We start from the raw sequence: 19,774 nt of genomic DNA, 5'->3' as shown, positions 1-19,774 counted from the left end.
TTACTAGGTTATTGCCCTCCGAGGATTTTGAAGGGCTTTTGGAACACGAGTGGATTTCACCTCAACTCACCCAGGAAATCAGCAGTGTCCTCATTTTATAATTGGGCAAATAAAGGCAGAGAGATGACAGTTTCCTCAAGGCCGCAGCCTGGCTGACAGAACAGGTTCTATCCCGGACTCCTTGTCTTGCGCCTTATGCAGGATCCCTCCCACTCAGCACCACTCTCCCACACAGCTGTAAGGAGATGTTTGGCCACAGGAGTGACCCAACCCTTCTGAAAAATGTAGCTCCCTCCTGGGACAATCCACTCTGTTTCCCAAAATATCACTTGAATAGCAGCCTAGCTAGATTTTGTCCTAAATCAGCGTCACGCTAGCCGAAATGGAGCGAGACGCATTCCTTACCAGGGTGCGGGTTATCAGCCTGACCATGCAGTGCCATGGAGTGGAGAGAGAAGTTGTTGACAGGAGGCTGCCCTGTTTGGACTTTTCAGCTACTTTATTTACTAGCTTTTAAAACAAAACAAAACAAAACAAAAAAACCAAGAAGTCACGGTCTTATCCCAAAGTGCACTGCAAAACATTCCTTGTCAACATGGAAACCGCTGGCAGGCAGCCAGAGCTTGGCACGACTCCACATTAATGTTTAAACAAGTAACTTGACGCTCGAGTTGCTTTTAGGGAATTTAAAAGGAAAGTGTATCTACAGGACACAGTATTTGGGGTTTCTGTATAAATAGACAGGGAAGTGATTCTGCCCTGACACAGAGATGTTATCATACTTCTGTGGATAGTTAGAGAAGGAAACGGTCGCTGTGGTATATATAGCTTAGCAGGGTCATAATTTGACTAATGAAGACTAGCAATACTATGTACAATCTCTATACTGCTCCTCCAGTGGACACATTTCAGGTTGAATCCATCACTGGGGCACGCCCTGCCTTCATTTGCCAATACTCTTCCTCCTGCATGTTAATTTTGTAATTGCCATTTATTTCTGTCAGTCTAGATAGCATACTTTTCTGCCCCCGCCCCAGTGCCTGAGCTCCTCTGCCTTTATTCTCACAGCAGCCATGAGAGAAAGCAATGCTATTATCCCCACTGCTCAGATGGGAAACTGAGGCACAAACAGGCTAAGTGACTTTCCCTAGGTCACACATTTAACTAGGCTTGGCAAAAAAAATTATTTCAATGAATATCAATGTCTGGGGGGAAAATGCTTAAAATAATCTATCAATTTAAAAATTCCAAGTTGGAGGCTATTATGAGTAGGGTCTACCACATTTGCAGCTGTGAACACAAGTAATGGACCATGACAGTTGGTCTTTTGTGTACGTTTACCCTATACGATGGTAAAAATACACAGCCTCTCTCAAACTCGGGGTCTTGACCCCAAAGGGGGTTGCAAGTCGATTGTGGGGAGGGGTCACGGTATAGCCACCTTTACTTCTGCACTGGCTTCAGAGCTGGGTGGCAAGAGAGCTGTAGCTGCTGGCTGGATGCCCAGCTCTGAAGGGAGCACCGCTGCCAGCAGCAGCGCAGAAATAAGGGAGGCCTGGAATATACAACTGTATGAACACAGCCGCAAAAATCTGCTATTGATGCCCTGACCAACCCGCGAAAAATGTGTGATTTCACGGAGATTTAAGTAGACCCCTAATGATGAGGGGGTCAGACAATAACTCACGACAGTAGATGCTGACATTCAAAGTTAAAGCTTTATAGCCATTAAAACACATCATCATCGCATGTCAATATACAAAGTAAATAGCCTTACATCAAACTAATAAGTCCCCAGCAGCATTTTTCTTACTTTGCTGATTATTAAATTTCTATCCTCTTCAATGGAAATGTTGTCTCAAGGTGGGTACAACGAAATTGACATTTGCCAATAAAAATCGGATCCTTCCAAGCCTATCTACAGCAGAAGAGGGACTTGACTCTGGACCAGACTTCCTCATTTTCTCTTGACGGTATCTAAATCAGCGCTTAATCTTTATATGATAATGTGGTGTTATCTGGTACGAGGTAGAGCTGGCTGGAAGATCGCCAGTGGAACAAACATTTTTCCCCATCAGAAAATAAAAGTGTCAAAAACCAAAACATCACACCCACACTGCCAGCTCGGCTAGTTCACATGCCCAGCTCCTCAGCAGTCCACCAGGGGGTGCTGCAGTTCCAGCACCTATGAACTCAAGTCCTGCAATATTCCCCAAAGCTTCAGCTCCTGGAGTCAGGGCTGACAGGACTTCCAGGCTCTCATCCCAAGCTCCTAGGCTTCTCCTCCACTCACCTTGTGCACTGCCAAGCTCTCACTCCCCCAGACCTCCCCACCCCATCAGCTCAGCAGGCAGGAGCCTGGGCGTGCCAATCCCATGGCAGCCCCCGATTCCCAGTGTCCACAGCTCTGTGGCAGCCAGGGCCGGCTCTAACTTTTTTGCTGCCCCAAGCAGCAAAAAAAAGTGCCGCCCCCCCGAGCCCCCGCCGCGCTACCCCCCCCAGCGCCGCCCCCCCCGCCGAGCGCCGCGCCGCCGGAGCCCGCCCCCACAGCCGAGCGCCGCCAGAACACCTCCCCCCAGCGCTGCGCCCCGCCCCCCCCCCCGCCGAGCGCCACACCGCCGGAAACCACCCCCCCCCCCGCCGAGCGCCGCCGGAACCCCGCCCCCCCCCCCCCCGCGGAATGCCGCACCGTGCTCCCCCCGCCGCCCCTTACCAGGTGCCGCCCCAAGCATGTGCTTGGTTGCCTGGTGCCTGGAGCCGGCCCTGGTGGCAGCCCACCAGGTGAACTACCCCGGAGCTGAGGCTCCAGTCCTTTTCATGGCAAATTTAAAAATCTGGGTTTTATTCAGAATCACATTGAAACCCAACTTTGGAAATATTAAAATCCACCGTGAAACAGAATTCCCTTTCTCTGCACAGTGCCCAGGCTGGTTGGTAAAGATATTTATTTGGCAAGATGAAGGACATGTCCTTTATTTTTTCCAAGGGGGTTACCAAAGATTCTGGATACAACAGCAAGTTGAGTAGCCTCTGTGGTTTCACTAAAACAACATGCTGCCCATCTTAATGAGAAGAACAGGAGGACTTGTGGCACCTTAGAGACTAACAAATTTATTAGAGCATAAGCTTTCGTGGACATATGCATCCGAAGAAGTGGGCTGTAGTCCACGAAAGCTTATGCTCTAATAAATTTGTTAGTCTCTAAGGTGCCACAAGTCCTCCTGTTCTTCTTTTTGCGGATACAGACTAACACGGCTGCTACTCTGAAACCTTTCATCTTAATGAGGGCTCCCAGAAGAGTTCCCATTGGCCTGTGATAAATCCCAGTCAAAGATGGCGTAATGAGTGGGAGATCTATATCTTTGTTTTCCTTGGTTACATAAAGCCACTTTCTCCAAACAAACACGGGGTGCTGGAACAATTTATATAGTGGGGGGTGCCGAGAGCCATTGAACCAAACTAAACCCTGTATATAATGGAAACCACTTAAAGCCAGGGGGTGCTGCAGTTCCAGCACCTATGAACTCAAGTCCTGCAATATTCCCCAAAGCTTCAGCTCCTGGAGTCAGGGGATCCTATAAGAATCAGCTCTCAGTGAAGCAAGGAGTTTCTAGCCCTCATGGCTGTAGAGAAGCTTGAGAATCATGAACCCTCTAAAAACTTGGAAGTCAAAAGGCAAATAAAGAGAACTCAAACTTTTTTTTTTTTTTAATCTCATTTTGGGGGCCCTAGCTTGTTATTTTGGAATCCTTGGAAATGGCAATACTGCTTTTCAATGCCCACAGCCAAAGGCAGCCCTTGGTAAACAAGCATCCAAGTGCATTTGCTGCAAAGGACTCAAGTTTGGGCCCTGAAAACTATACCAGTGTACTAATACCACAACTACAGTGGGGTGGGTAAGATCTCGACTAGGGAGTATGCTCTCCAGGAAATTTGAAGATAGCTGCCATTCATCAAAGCTTTCCAGGAGTAGGCCATCTCTTACAAAGTTTGTACAGCACCTAGCACACTTGATGTTGCTTGTCCAGAAGTATTTTTAGGAGTCCTGAGGACATGTTCTCTGGTGGCAGGGCTAATTTAACAGTACCCAGAGAAGCGATAACTCCCTGAGACCCCAGCAAGTCAACCTCACACTCCCTTCAGTTTGGAAATTGGGAGGTTTGCTGGGAAAAAAAAAAATGAACTGTGCTGAAAAGGGCAGCTCTTCCGTGCCATAAACAAGACACTAGTATGTGTCTATTGCATCCCGCCTGGGTGTAGCAAAACACGTGAAGTTTGATAAAGATACGGTAGGTCCATTTTATTGTTATTCTAACAGATTTGGAGTCTAGCTGAGACTTCTTGTTTTCCTTTTTAAAAGAGATAATTAGGACTAGTTTAGTTCTTCTTCTACCCCAAGGGTTCATAAACCCCATTTGGAAACTGGGGAAAATGGACGAGCCTAGGACACTGCCGCAGCTCCTGTATTATTTCCTGCCTCCTCACTGCCACCTCATGGCTTCTCTTGATAAGGCAGGGAAATGTACGAGCAGAGGATTTCCTATCACTATGTATATCAAGTGCACTGAATTGGCTGGCAGCATGGGAAGGGTCAGCATTTAGGCTTTAATGGGTGGTTCTCTCTAATGTTATACTTAGAGATTTCCCTCCTCCACTGCTCCCAGCGCCATAGGCTGATCACTAATGCGGACACAGCCAGACCAGCTTTGCCTAGATTGTTTTTAACTCACCATATATATATGGAAATATTTCCTTTTGTGCTTGATCTATAATCAGGGACCTGCTTAAAGCAACTAAGCCATGATACAAGTGACTAAAACACCTGGTGAGAACAGCAGATTTGAGAATCTGCACCTTCCTCCCTGTTCTTTATTGCAATGTATCCCACATTGCTCCAAGAACAAGCACATGTCCTTGCCTGACTCCTGGCCAGACATGACCGGATCCCCTCAGAGAAAAAGAGCTACAGAGGGCAGGATGTAGTTACTACCCTGTTTCCCCGAAAATAAGACATCCTCCGAAAATAAGGCCTACTTACAGTTTTGCCTCTCGTTGTAATATAAGGCATCCCCCCGATAATAAGACCTCCCCGATAATAAGGCATCCACCGATAATAAGGCATTTTTCATTTCTGAAAAATAAGACATCCCCTGAAAATAAGACCTAGCGCATCTTTGGGAGCAAAAATTAATATAAGACACTGTCTTATTTTCGGGGAAACAGGGTAGTACAAGCATTCAAAAATCGTCATAGGCCCCATAAAATCCTGAGCAACTTAAAAAAAATAAAACAAGTTTGGGGACTTCATTTACTGTTTTTGAGCGGGGGGGGGGGGGAAGGTGGGGGCACAGTTTAAACTTTTCCTCACAGCTCATGCATTAGAAGCTTATTTGAAGGTGAAAGCCCAGATTGCCCTATACAACATACCTCCAGGAGCAGGGACTTCAAGAGGACAAAATATCACAAGACACATGATAAAAAAAAAAAAAAAAATCATTTGAGCTGGCAAGCCTGAATTACCCCTGAGGGAACGTGTCTAGAGCATCGGTCTTTTGACCACTGCTGGTTGGGAATTTCTCCTGGAAGGCTTTTTTTTTTTTTAAAACTGGAAAATGCTGATTTGTTGAAACAAATGTGTTATGGGACCAGATTGGTGTCGATGGAAAACCCTTTCACTGGGAAGGTCTCAGGTCCAGGATGGAATTTCTGGTAAAAAATGAGACTGAATGGCCAATAGCCTGATGGCAAGGGAGAGCCCCCCGCCAGTTAATCCCTGCTCACAGCAGAATTTCTCACCACCCATCATTCTGAAACAGGAGAAGGGACTTGAACCTGGGGCTCTCACATCCCAGGCGAAAGCCCTGATCACTGGGCTATTAGCTATTGCAGGGTGCAGTCTGCCCCATTAAAAGTTTTGAAAGGTTTCATTTGTTCTGCATTAGAACGAAGCCCAAATTTGTCATGAAATGGAATTCTTGTTTTCCCCGCCAGCCCTAACTTTAACCACCTTCTCCCTAACACACCTTGGTATCCGTTTCATCTGCATGATGGCGCCTGTAACAACCCACTGCCCCCTGGGCAATGACTTAGTACAGCTTCTTACAGTATATGGGAGTTCCGGGAGGTATTCGGTCTAAGTCATCTCTTTGATCAAACCTACTTAGGGCTCATGTACATCAAGAAGTTTACCAGCAGCTTCGTACTGCTATAGTTCTACCTAGACAACATCCGCTGGGGAGGTTCTTCGTCCAGAATAAGTGTCTTTTTCCAGCTTAGTTCAAACCGCTTTCAGAGGGGCATAGACTTGAGATCAGATGGGGCCTGATAGCATATGGCTGCAAAGTCTCTTGGGACGAAAGATGCCTGATAAATGTAGCACATTAAGAACTCCTCTCTGCAGCTATTGACCCTGCCAGTATTAGCTAGCTACAACACGGATTACACAGAGCTTGGCTTGCTGCCAGTGCCGGGTTTGCAATGGCTCCTGTGGCACCACAGAGCCAGGCCCATGCTCAGAAGGCGCCCCGGCCTCCTCCGCTTGCACCCCGAGACCCCGCTGGCTCCCCTTGCCCACCGCTTGTTCCTCCTGGCCTGCTCACTGGCTGGCCGAGGGCTCCTCTCCACCCCCCTGGTCCCACCCCCTGCTCCTCTCAGCCCCCTGGCTGGACCCCAGTGTACCTCTGGCTCTGGGAAGTCTCTGCTTCCCCACCACCTGTGGAGCCCTGCCTGTCGCTCCGGAGCTGAACCGCCCGGACTGGTGCAGAAGCCCAGCCAGTCTCAGAAGTGCGGGGGACGGGGAGGGAGAAAACAGTGTGGCGGGCTTAGCTGGGCTACTCCAGGCAAGTGCATCTTGAGGGACCCCGGCCAGGGCAGGCCCTGGCCTGGCTGATTGCACCACTCCTGAGGGGACGGAGCAATTCCTGGCCCTGGGACCAGCCCTGGCTGCACTACCGGCTCAGCCCGGCAGACACAATCACCTCCCAGCAGGGCCAGTGCGGCCTGGAGGCCAGGCTTGGGGGAGTGCGTCTGTGGGGTGTATGGGGGGATGCTGGGCTGTGAAGGGGCAGGGAGGATCTCTGTGTGTTGGGGCACTAGGGAGTGGGGGTTCTGTGGGGGGTGCTGGGCAGTTGTGGGGGGGGCTGTGGGCAGGGGTGGTGTTGTGCAAGGCACTGTGCATTTGTGAGTGGGTCCGGGGGAATCTCTGGCCATAGGGAGTCAGGGGGCGTTGGGTGGGGTGTGGCTGTGTGGTGTGGCATGGGACTGCCCTCGAGGGGAAGGGGCACGCTGGTAGCACAGGGCCAGGCAGGCCACTGTGTGTCTGGCAACTGCTGGTTTGTAAATCGTGCCCTCGCATTGGGCGGAGCAGGGCTGCCCCTGCCATGCCCCATTCCCTCTGGCTGGCCCCTCACTCCGGGGACCGACCCCCTCACGCCATGCTCCATTGCCTCCATGGGGGCCCACAAAAGGTTAATCCGGCCCCGCTTGCCGCCCTTCTGGTTAGAGAAGAGACATTGCTATCGACCAGCCAGGAGAAAACAAGACAGGAGGGCTGGAATCAGTCATCGGCTGTCCGGAAGCAGGGCTGTAATAAGTAAATAGCTTCCCTCTCTAGGGAGCGGGGTCTGATCTCCAGTCTCCACCTTGCTGGCAATGTTAGAGCTCAGAGCACTGCCACCCCTCGGCCCAGAGCAGTCTGTAAGCGACACCCATCTAATTAATTAATGACTCCCCAAGGCTGGCACCGCGACGGCTGGACTGGAAAGCAAGGCTGCAAGGAGTGGAAAGGACTGTACGGGGTAGCTTCTGGCAGATGCCGAGAGTGCTGCTGGAAGCTAGCTGGCTATCAATCACCCTCCCTGCTTGGGCTCCAGTACAGAGAGCAAGCAAGAGAGAGACACAGAGGAAATAAGATGGCGTGGGATCAGCATCCTCTCTGCTGGCGAAGGTGCTCTGCCCTCCTGCTGTCTTACTCCAGAGCGGCCATGAGCCAGTTAATAGAGGTAAGAGACCTCCCGCACTTGGACTGGGAGAAGGGGGGGCTATGGGTGGTGCAGAAAGCAGGTTGCATGTAGCTTGTTTTCTTTGCATGTTACCCAGGGAGGACCAATGTGGAGAGTGGTGAATTTAAGGTAGTTCTGAGGAGTTAGAGGTTTGCTTAGTTGAAGCTTGTTGCTTCCCCAGGCCTGTGCTCGAGGGATGCACCTGGATACTACTGTACATTTAAGGTGGTCAACAGTCAAGCAAAGGCAGCCAATAGTTAGGAGCCATTTTTACAGTGGCTAATGGCTATGACAAACTGTACCTCCGACTTCCCTTATTCCCTCATGCATCCAAAGTGATGCTTCCAAGAGCATCTTTCCACACCCCTCCTTCTCACTCCCTCCACCGGCTTCCTCTCCTTCTGCATCACACGCTAGCTCCTTCTCCTTTCCTTCAGCACCCCGCGCAATTTCACCCTGCCTGCATCTCATCCCACTAGTCCCAGCCAAGCCACCCTCTAACCCGTCTCCTTTGTGCCATTCGTTCTCCTCTGAGGCCATTCCTTCACCTTCCTCCACGTGGCCCTCTTCTCTGAGCCCTTCACAATTCACCCCGGCCAACTCATTCACCTCTCTGCCACGCAGGGGGCTAGTCCCCCACCCCAAAACCTTCCAAGCACTGCCAGCAGCCCTGCGTTGGGCCCTATGGCTCCCTGATAGGCCTCCCCTCTGCATTCAGCGCTCAGGCTGTTCACAGCACCTCCCACTGGGCAGGTATTCACCCTGGGCAAACAACCCTCTGAGCTCCCTGTGGAAAATGCCTTGTCCTCTAGGTCACCCTCAACCCAGCTGGAGGGGGGAGGAGAACACATTGAAGAAACTTCATGGCTCATTACTACAAACTGGCAGGCAGTGGTTATAACTTATTAGTTCAGAACAGAGTCCTGCACTAAAGCACAAGCCAAAAAAAACCAAAAAAACAACAACAAAACACTACTGTCATAATAACTGTATCTAGCCCAGCAGTTCCCAGTCACCTCTGGCCAGACTAAGATCTGGGAGGGATCAGTCTATGCCTACTGCCTCCCATTCTCAAGGGATGCCGGCATGCAGAGCAAGCCAGTTTCCCCAGTGGGTCAGGGGATACGCTACCACCTCCACAGTGACTAACACACCAGGAACCTCTAAAGCTATAAGGCTTGAGCTACAAGACCCATGCTGGAGGGCTGTAACACTCACCTCTGTGAGGCGGTTACAGTAGGACACATTGACCAGCAGGGGATACCTCACTGAGTGGGAGATTAGCAAAACCAGCACAGCAGAGGGAAGAGAAACCCAAGGGCTGTATCAGCATGACATGGGAGCCAGTGATTAGCCAGTGTGTTTCTATCCTCCATGTCACCTTGGCTGGGAACGTCACAGCCTGTGGGCTGCAGGTTAAGAACATAAGAACGGCCACACTGTCAGACCAAGGTCCATCTAGCCCAGTATCCTGTCTACCAACAGTGGCCAATGCCAGGTGCCCCAGAGGGAGTGAACCTAACAGGTAATGATCAGTGATCTCTCTCCTGCCATCCATCTCCACCCTCTGACAAACAGAGGCTGGGGACATCATTCCTTACCCATCCTGGCTAATAGCCATTAACCGACTTAACTGGATAAATTCATGGAAGTTATCTTTCAAACGCTGTTATAGTCCTAGCCTTCACAACCTCCTCAGGCAAGGAGTTCCACAAGTTTTAGTAGTTAGCCACTAGGTGACAGCTAGCTTGAGCTTTAGGTCACAATAGGGACTCCCAGGCTGTGACCTGAGCTTTGCCACTGACTCACTATGTGTCCTTGGTCAAGTCACTTAGACCAGTGTATTCAAATGGGTCCACTAACTTCACATGTCAAGCTGGACATGCCTAGGGCTACTGCACCTGCAGCCTCCATTGAAGCCAATGGGAACAACAGCCCCATCTGAACACCAGGCCACAAGGGTCAGACTCTCCAGAGTGCTCCACACTCAAAGCTGACATGTTTCACAGAGATGCATGAATTTCCAAGGGAAGGTTTTAATACTTCCAGGTCACTTCCCCAGACAGACACCCCAACTGAAAGCCAGACATTTCCAATCCAAAAACCAGCCATTTCGGGCCAGGCCGATTTCTAAAGGTTTTGTCTTCGTGTCAGTGTGGAGCAAAGACACATTTTGAAACCTTGAAATTTGCCCCAAGACTGAACTGTCAGCCTCCAGCCAGCTCTTCACATGGCAACACGTATGGCTGGATGTTCAGAGGCCTCAGCAAGCAACAGGCCGAGCCCTCTGGAAGATCTGGCCCCATATGGTGCCTCGAGAAGAGCAGAAGTCTTTCGAAAGTGTGACCTCCGTTGTGGGTGCTGGGTTCTTAAAACTCTGGTACTGTCCCCCCAAGTCGGGCACCCAGAAGGCAAAGCACCCAAGCTCAGTGAGCACATTTCAGCTATCGGCCTTAGCATGAGCGGGTGGAGCCCCCCTTTGGGGAGGCTAGCCCCCAGCTCTTTCCCTTCCCCATGGCCGGAGCCCCAAGAACCCCCCGCCCCCCAGCCGGAGAAGCCCTGAGCACCACCCTCCCCCTCCAATGGCCAGACAGGTGTCGAGCTTTCCCTCCCCTCCTCGGACCCAACCCACCCAGGGTAAAGCGTCTATTAGAAGACATTTTTGATATGTCTCATGCAGGTTCCAGGGCAGCTGAGGAGGTGATATATGCCTCAGCCGCCCCGGAACCTTCATGGGGCCTAATAAAGCAAAATCTTTGCTGCCAAACTCTGCAACTGGGGGTCCCGTGGCCACGGCAGAGCCTCCCCTGGCCTATTATACCCACCGCCCATGGGCCTTAGCCTCAGTCTCCATTTGTAAAGGCTGCGTAATTACAGGCTGTTCTAAACCACTGCAACAGCTAAGTGCTGTTACCTCAAATGACTCACTGGGCCTGAACAGTGCGATCGAGAGATGGAAAAATGAGAGACCCGGCACCTTTAATTCCTGCTAAGCCAAGCGGTTCAAATGAACACTGCAAGGATGAGAAGCATTAAGCAGCAAAACATTTCACTGAGCTCACGAGAGCCCCTTATGCAGGGGCGGCAAGTTGTATGGGCCCAGGTAACACCAAAAGACCCTGGGACCTCTGGAGCTCAGTGCATGAGCCTCTACCGCATGAGCGAAAAGCCAACTGGCTGTTAGCGAAGGCTGTAGAGCAAACTCATTTTTTAATCTCTCGCTCTCTCAAGTGGTCTTGGTGCCACTAGACGGGACAGAGCACCACACTCAGGAGGTGTGTGGGCAGAGGTGAAAGTAAGCTGGTGTGGTCCGGTACGGCCTACCGGCAAGAGCCAGTATGCAGGCAGGATTAAACCTGGGGCCTCTAGAGCTTAACGCAGGGGTCGGCAACCTTTCAGAAGTGGTGTGCTGAGTCTTCGTTTATTCACTCTAATTTAAGGTTTCGCATGCCAGTCATACACGTTAAAATGCTCTCATGCACCACCCCGGTTCCCCCCTTGCCTAGGGTTACCATATTTCAACAATCAAAAGAGAGGACGGGGCGGGGGAGGGGGGGGAAGCCCTGCCCCCATCCACTCCCTCCCACTTCCCACCCCCTGACTGCCCCCCTCAGAACACCCAACCCTGCTCCTTGTCCCCTGACTGCTCCCTCCTAAGACCCCTGCTCCTAGCTGCCCCCCAGAACCTCACCCCCTACCTAAGCCTCCCTGTTCCTTGTCCCCTGACTGCCCCCTCCTGAGACCCCCCCACCCTAACTGCCCCCCTAGAACCCTACGCCCTACCTGTCCCCTGACTGCCCTGATCCTTATCCACCCCCCCCCCACCCCCAGACAGACCCCCGGGACTCCCACACCCCATCCAACCACTCCCCGCCCCCTGACAGGACCCCCAGAACTCCCAACCCTCCCCCTGCTCCCTGACTGCCCCCTGGGACTCCCCTTACCATGCCCATGCCAGTCAGACGCTGGCTCCACGTGGAGGCAAAACACACTGCTGGGCTGCCACGGGCACAGCCCCTCCCCCGCAGAGTGCAGGAGGGGGGAGCTCCGGGAAGAGGGGCGGTGGCGGCTCACACTCCCGGGAGCCGCAGAACCCAAGCGCGGTGAGGGGGGAGCTGGGGGACGCTCCTGCCCGGGCTGCGGCCCGGTGCCCCCCAGCGGATTTATGCGGGTGGTGGTCCCCGTGCGCCCCCCGGGTCCCCCTTCGCCACGCTTGGGCTCTGCCGCTCCCGGGCGTGTGAGCCGCAGCCGCCCCTCCTCCTGGAGCAGGCTCAGGGCCCCACGCCCCAGCGGCTCACACTTCCGGGAGCCACAGAACTCGAGTGCAGTGATGGGGGAGCCGGGGGCGCGCCTGCCGCCAGTCTGGGCGTCTGCCGCCGGCCCCGCTCAGCCTCCTGCCAGCCTGGGGTTCTGTTCACTCAGCCGGCAGAGGGCTGAGTGGGGCCGGCGGCCGGGACTCTGGCTGGCAGCCGCGTGCCAGGCAAAATCGGCTCGTGTGCCACCTTTGGCATGCGTGTCATAGGTTGCCAACCCCTGCCTTAGTGCATGAGCCTCCACCGCATGAGCTAAAAGCCAACTGGCTGTTAGTTACGGCTGTAGAGCAAACTCATTCATCTCTTTTCAGAGCGGTAGCCGTGTTAGTCCGTATCAGCAAAAAGAACGAGGAGTCTTGTGGCACTTCAGAGACTAACAAATGCAGGCATCTGACGAAGTGGGTTTTAACCCACGAAAGCTTATGCCCAAATAAATGTGTTAGTCTCTAAGGTGCCACAAGAACTCCTCGTTCTTTCTTCATTAATCTCGCTCTTAAGTGTCTGGGTGGCACTAGATGGGACAGAACCCCACACCCAGAAGGTGTGTGGGTTACACCAAGGCTCCAGCAAATTCAGGGCCCGAGGGGGGACCCAGCTCACCAAAATTTGAGGCCAGGTCTGTCCCCCAGCCCCGCTCCCATGCGCCTCCCCCGAGCATCCCTGCCTGGCCTGGCCAGCAAGTGGCTGCCCCCTGCAGCTCCGCACTGCACACCCTCACTGGCCACTGCTGCAGCCGGCTACAAGGGAGCGGGGCAGGGGGCAGACAGAGGCGGGGGCTGCTGCGCCTGCGGAGGGAGGAGGTGCACGGCACACCCCCACGCTACCCAGCAGGCGACTCCAAGTCATCTCCGGGGGGGGGGCTTATCCTGGCTGGACCTCCTGAGCAGCAGCCTGGGGGTGGGGTGGGTGAGTATCATGCCAGGGAGGGGGGCCCCCTGTTTGCTGCTGCCAGCAGGGAGAGGGCTGGGAGTCATCCTCCTCTCTGGCCCCAAGGCCCGGGACAGCCTGCCTGCCACACCCCACACCCCCTCCTGCACCCCAGCCCTATCCCAGCCCAGAGCCCACACCCAGCACCTAAACTCCCTCCCAGAGCCTGCAGCCCTACCGCCAAACTCTCTGAGTCTGCACCCCAAACCCCCTCCTGCACCCCAACCCTCTGCCCCAACCCAGAGCCGGCACCCAGCACCCAAACTCTGTCCCAAAGTCTCGCATCCCTCCGTCTCGCACCCCTCTGGCACACAAACTTCCTCCCAGAGCCTCCACCCCAAGCCCCCTCCCAGAGCCTTAGGTAGGTGTGTGGGGGGGGGGACTTGGACCCATTCTGGGCACCACCAAAAATTCTACAAACTTGCCACCTTATAGAAGAGCAGAAGGATGGTCTAGTGGTTAGTGAACCTTCCTGGGGCTTTGGAGACCTCGGTTCAAGTCCCTACACTTGTTAACTCCCTGTATGCCTTGGGCAAGTCCCTTAGCCGCTCTACTCCACACATGGGGATAATAGCACTGCCCAGCCTCCCAGGGCTGTTGGGAGGATAAATACATTCACGGTTGTGAATCACTCCGATACTATGACAAGGGGGGGACAGATGGAGACCTCAGCTTGATGGAAAGGCTGTCTTCCAGAACACAAGACAGGGCTCCAGAAATAAAGTCAAGACCTAGGCCTATGTGGACACTGGCAATTGAACGACAAAAATTTTGTCGCTCAGAGCTGCTAATCCCCCCCCAAAAGACAAAAGTCTTGCCACAGCAAGCGTCAGTGCAAACAGCAAGTTGTCAGCAGGAGCGCTCTCAACATGAACGGTCGTTGGAGGGTGGAAGTATTTTGTCAGCAAAACAGCACTACGCTGCCCGACTTTTAGCGACACGGCCATCTCGCTAAAAGCTGTGCGGTGTAGACAAAGCCTAAAGGATTGTCAGGATCATCTAGATACCGTCCTACAGCCAGGAGAGGAGCTAGGATAGCTACAGTGAGTCAGCTTCCATTACACTGCCCCCATTTAAAACCGCTTTGTAGCTATGGCCTGTTAGTCTGCATCATTTCTCCATCCCCCTCGTCCGCTGGCACAGTGCCAGTGGCGATCAGCTGTGAACTCCAGCGGTATGCAACTTACAAGGGGCAGGCTGGTAACAGCCTGCATCATGGTGCTTTGCCTACCAGACAAGAGAGGCTGAGACCACTGAAGAGACCCCGGGGCAGGGCAAGGTAGGCATGCCTTACATCACTTCCTAAAACCGCTTCTCAGACATCAGCAGTAACATCAATGGAGTCAGTCCACATTTATACCAGGACAGAGTGTCAGCCCCTTTGTGTTTTAGGGCCACCCATGGCTAGGCTATGAAAACATGATAGCTATTTGTAGGACAGGAGAATCAAAGCTTTGCTTCAGAAAAGTATAGCGAAGTCTCTGTCCTAGGGGGACCAGCTGTCCCGATTTTATAGGGACAGCCCCGATATTTGGGCTTTTTTTTTTTTTTTTTTTTTTTTAAATAAACCTTCTGGGTGTGGGGTTCTGTCTCATCTAGTGCCACCCAGACACCTGTTACCCCCCACTCCCATCCCAATTTTTCACACTTGCTATCTGGTCACCCTACTGTCCTTACCTGATCCTCTTGCTGCTGCGAACGTAGCCTACTCAAATGCCAAGTGGATCAGTCTGTGTGTCTCCCTGATCACTCCCATATTATCTTGCTGTTGCATCACTGATTTGCACATTCACCTTCTTATTCCTCTCCCAGGGAATTTTCCACCCCCTTATTCTTTTTACCTGGACTTCGTCTTCTGCTAAAACCTTTCCACCTTGTGCTCTGGTCCTGTGTCCTTACACTTTGAAGAGGCAAAGCAGCCTAGATGAAAACAAGAACTAGCCTGAGAAACAGAGTCCTCAGCTCCCCGCCCTTTCATTGATACCCCCGCCCCTGCCATTTTAGGGCAGAGTTTGTAGCTATCAAACCAATGGTTGGCTTGAAGAGTTTGAACAGCAGGTTTAACTCCACCCTAATGGGGAGAAGCATCCAGAAAGACCTCCTTAAAAAGGCCTGGATTGGGTGGAGGTGTCAGAGGGCTAGAAGGTTCACCAGGTGTTTATCATTCAGTGTCTGGTTTAGTCGGTTCAACCCCTCTTTAAGTGTCAATGTTGTGTTGTTTGAGGAGTGTCCTAGCATTCTTGGTGTGAACGCTTGCAAATTCAAATACACACCCGGAGTTGAATTCTACCCTTTTTACTCTTTATTTATTAGGCGTTTAGAGCCAGATCTACAAAGGGATTTAGGCACCTACATCTCAGTTTTAGGCACCCCTGCAATCCAAAAAAAAACCCCTGCTTAGCTGCCGTCTAATCCTGTAGAAGCTTAAACTCACTGGACACCTGTTTGCTGTTAAAGGTCCCCCACAGCTTATGTTTCTGCCTTTGCCCGTGCACCCTGCTGCCTGTCTCACCCCTAAACACCAGCACAAACCAGGAAAGATGAACATTCCTCTGCCTGCCTTCCTCAAAGGGGAAGGAGAAGAGATTTGACCAGGGATCCCCTACCTCTCGGTACAGTGCTCTAACCACCGATCTACAGAGTGAGTCTCATGCTGTGTCTGGCCCAATTACTATTTAATTATTTAATTGAAGTGGCCTGGCTTCAACAGGAAAGACTGATAAAGCCCCACCCAAGAATATCCCAAAGTGTTCACCGAAGACATGGGGATTTCCTGTCCAAATCCTGTCCCCTCAGCAGGTAGAGGGGAATTGCACTCCTGTAGTCCAACTAGCTATTCTAACCACAAGGCTAATGATTATACACTAGGGCAAGGGGAGTCAATTATTTTTTGTCAAGGTCCAAATTTCTTGGTCAAGGTATAGGCAAGGTGCTGACCCCAGAGGGGGGAGGAAACCCCCCCCTACCGATAATGAGTAAATAAAAAGTTTTCAGGGTCCATTCAAAAGCGTCTAGTGGTCCAGATTTGGCCCCCAGCAGGACTGCCTAGTGACTACCCCTGAGCTAGGGCTCCCCCCTTCTTTCTTTGCCCATCCCCTGCCCCCAGCAGGAGCTTAACTCGTTCTCGCAAGGAGCAGTTTAGGAGCCTAAGTCACCTGACTCCAGGGGAGGGGTTCCCAGCTATAGATTGCAAGAAGAACAAGGCACCTCGCTGCAGTCTGGGCTTAGGCATCAAACCAGGAGTGCCAGAGCCCTCCCAAAAGTGTGTGGGGGCCCCCCACACCCTGGGGCCCTGCCCCAGCCAAGCTAGAAGCCCCCCCCCGCCCACGTCTCAGGCCCACCACCCAGGGCAGGTGGAGGGACCCAGACTTCCCACAGCTGCCCACACGGCTCTTCCAGACCCAGTTCTGGCCTCAGAACCGCAGCCCAGGATAGGTGGAGGGTCCGCGACTCCCCAGCTCCTCACAGCTGCCTTACCATGGCCAGGCTGCAGCTCTGAGCCCCCCCCAGCTGGAGCTGGGTCAGGGAGAGCCGTGCAGGCAGCTGTGGGGACCCGGCATGGAGTCGCGGACCCTCCACCTGCCCTGGGCCAGGTGGGGACACGGACCGGGGGCTGCTCTCAGTCCACACCGCACTGCGGGCAGGTGGAGGGTCTGCCATGGCTCCCCACAGCAGGGGTCCACCCTGGCCTGGCTGGGGTGTGGGGCCTTGGGGAGAAGAGGAGGGGAAGGGGTCCGCCCTGGGGAAAAGTGGACGGGCTAGTCCACTTTCAAAAAGTGGGTGGGTCCTGCCCCACCCCAGTTCTGGCACCAAATACCCAGGAGAGGGGCAGGATTAGAACATACCCCTCTCAGCAGCATCTCCCATTGGCTGCCCTAGACAGCTCCCTACCTAGCATGCTGGTTGTTGGGGATCCCATTGTTAGGTACCTCTCTCTCCCCATTCATCGCCTAGATGCCTAACTCAGGCTTTAGAGATTCCAGTGTTGCTCTAGTGAGTTTTCCAGGCTCCTAAAAATTAGGAACGCTCAGGTTTGCAACACCAAGGCCCCTTCGTGGATCCGGGTCTTCCCGCCTGTTGCTCTTTGCGGTTACACTCTGTTTGGACCAGGCATTTGGAGCCGCCCAATGGGCAAAGAAAAGTCTGTACCAAGAAACGATGCCCCAGACTGTGACCCCTCCTTACAACAAATAAACAAGACTCCCCTCCCCTGAAGCCATAAAGTAATAGACTCCTTGAAAGCTGTTGGTGGACCCCTAGGTCATGAACCCAGAAAAGCGTTCTGCTTCTGGCCCACCGGCCTGCAGTGTCATTCATGTGTGAGCAGCCCGGACCTGAGAATGAAGGGAGCCCTCTTGTCTGCCAATTAGAAAAGAAGCACTGTTACCCACTCAGTTTAAGGCACACAGCCTATACCCTACCGAAGGCTCAAGGCGTGGCCTGGTCAATTTAGGTCCCTGCCTTTCCCAGGGGACTCAGGGCTCTATGGGACTGCGGAACCTTTTCCCAGTGAAAGAGCTGTGCACACAGTTACACAGCTGTGCTCTAAACATCTATTTATTAGCAATACACACACCAAGCAAATCTCTTATCCTCACCACTCCCAAAATACAGACAAAATTCACCCGATGGCCAGTCAGGATTCTCTCGTCTGGGGGTTTCCAGCGATGCCTCTGCATGTCATGGTCGTGCAGAGGGGTCAGAGTTCTAGCAGCTTGGTGTTAAATTCCAGTCTGGAGATGGTTCCCAAAGAGCATTGGCTTTTTTTTTTTTTGTTACATTATATAGGTAAAACTAGCTACTTCCATTAACTTCACTAAACCGATCACATTATTCAGGACCCCAGGTAACAAAATTTAACCAATCACACACTGGCACCTCTGTTTTCTCCTCCCTGCTCGACCCTTTTTACATTTTATCTTTCATGCCCAAATGGTCACTTATTTACGACCTTTCTTTGTGCAGATGGTCAGCATACATTCACTGGTCAGAGCTTATCTTATCTATTTTACCAATTCTTGGGGGCTTTCTGTTTCCTCCCTAAACTTCCCAGCGCCTGGGTGTCTCTACTTTACAACCCTTGGTGTTATAACTCCTGTTAGGGGCATTCCTGAGGTGGGGGCACCTTAGCAGCAGTGAAGCATTTTTTCTTAATGTTCGTGGTGAAATCCTTGAGTTTCACCCAAGGCTGGTTGAGTGTGGGGTGAGTTAAATCTCAGGCCCACAGCACCGTCCCAGTGACGTGAGGCAAACCTGATCAGTCTTTAGAGAAACGGGGCAGAAAGCTGACCACTCTTTGAAAGGATTTTCCTGGGTGAGATAAGGAGACAGTTTCAGATGTCACTTACTCTTCCAGAATCTTCCTTGTTCGAATCACCATAGCTTGATAGACCTCTGTGATCTCTGCTTGATCTGTACGGGATATGCTTAGCAGGAAGTGTACATTACTCTTGGATGTATGTATTGAGGAGCGTTTGTAACCTTCATGGGCTGCGTGTTCCTGTGGATGTCCATTATATGAAGGTGCAGGAGATCTCTTGACATCCCTTCAAGTATCAGAGGGGTAGCCGTGTTAGTCTGAATCTGTAAAAAGCAACAGAGGGTCCTGTGGAACTAACCTCGTTATCTCCACACTGATATATACCTGCCTCTAGAGATTTCCATTACTTGCATCTGAAGAAGTGAGGTTCTTACCCACGAAAGCTTATGCTCCCAATACTTCTGTTAGTCTCAAAGGTGCCACAGGACCCTCTGTTGCTTTTGACATCCCTTGTAACTTTCATAGATGAAGCCCCTGTGTACTTCAGCAGTATACCATTCTCGGGTCTTCTTATGCTAACCATAGTCTAGACTGGAGGTCTGTCATGTAGCAAGCAGCAGCTTGTTATGAACAAAATAACAGTGAGAGTAAGGATCCCTGCACAACACTTCACCCCATGTGCAAAGATTCCCCTTTCAAGGGGACAGGGGAGTCTATGTTGCAAAATACTGTGATCCATTGAATTTATTATTACAGTCAGTAAACTGAGAAGCCATCTGATTGGCTAGTTAGTCTTGGCTGCCTTACAATAGTCAGGAAGGGTCTTTAATGGGTGCGAGGTCCAATGAGCTAAATTTGACACTCGCAGTCTCTGGTCCTGATCCTGCGTGATAGTGAGGCCCTTCAGTACTCATGAGAGATGCTCCACACCTGGGGCTCTCTTTCAGGTTAACATGGACTGCAGGCTGTATACCCCTGCAAGATCAATCTTAAGGTGGGTGTCTCTCATTAGAGCTCACCTCCAGTAAAACTTGGAAGGTAGAATCATTGGCAAGCTTGGAGAACAGCAGAGAACAGGGAAGAGGTTACTTCTTAACCATGGGAGCTTATCAAGGTAGAGTTTTCCTTTTGATTTTTTTTAATTAGAGATGGAGCCAAGGCCTGACAGTCTGGATTTCAGGTGATTCAAATTATTTGGCTCTGGACTGGGAGGGAGGAAGACTTTGTGATTATAAACACCAGAGGAAGATCTAGGTTCAATCCTAGCACTGCTA

The 19,774-nt window shown here is 52.0% G+C and overlaps 1 protein-coding gene across 1 annotated transcript in view; it reads left to right on the top strand.

The window, feature by feature from the left end:
- Positions 1–7,586: 7,586 nt before the first annotated feature.
- TMIE (transmembrane inner ear) overlaps positions 7,587–19,774 on the top strand; it is a 78,180-nt gene continuing 65,992 nt past the window's right edge. The window contains exon 1 of the mRNA XM_024107398.3: positions 7,587–8,000. Within this exon, the coding sequence (XP_023963166.2) occupies positions 7,722–8,000 (279 nt within the window). The 5' untranslated portion in view covers positions 7,587–7,721. The remainder of the gene's footprint in view (positions 8,001–19,774) is intronic.

Source organism: Chrysemys picta, chromosome 2, assembly GCF_011386835.1.
Source record: "Chrysemys picta bellii isolate R12L10 chromosome 2, ASM1138683v2, whole genome shotgun sequence".
NCBI classification, from domain to species: domain Eukaryota; kingdom Metazoa; phylum Chordata; order Testudines; family Emydidae; genus Chrysemys; species Chrysemys picta.
Note: the sequence above shows the minus strand (reverse complement) of the source record. Positions and strands in the feature narration are given on the sequence as shown.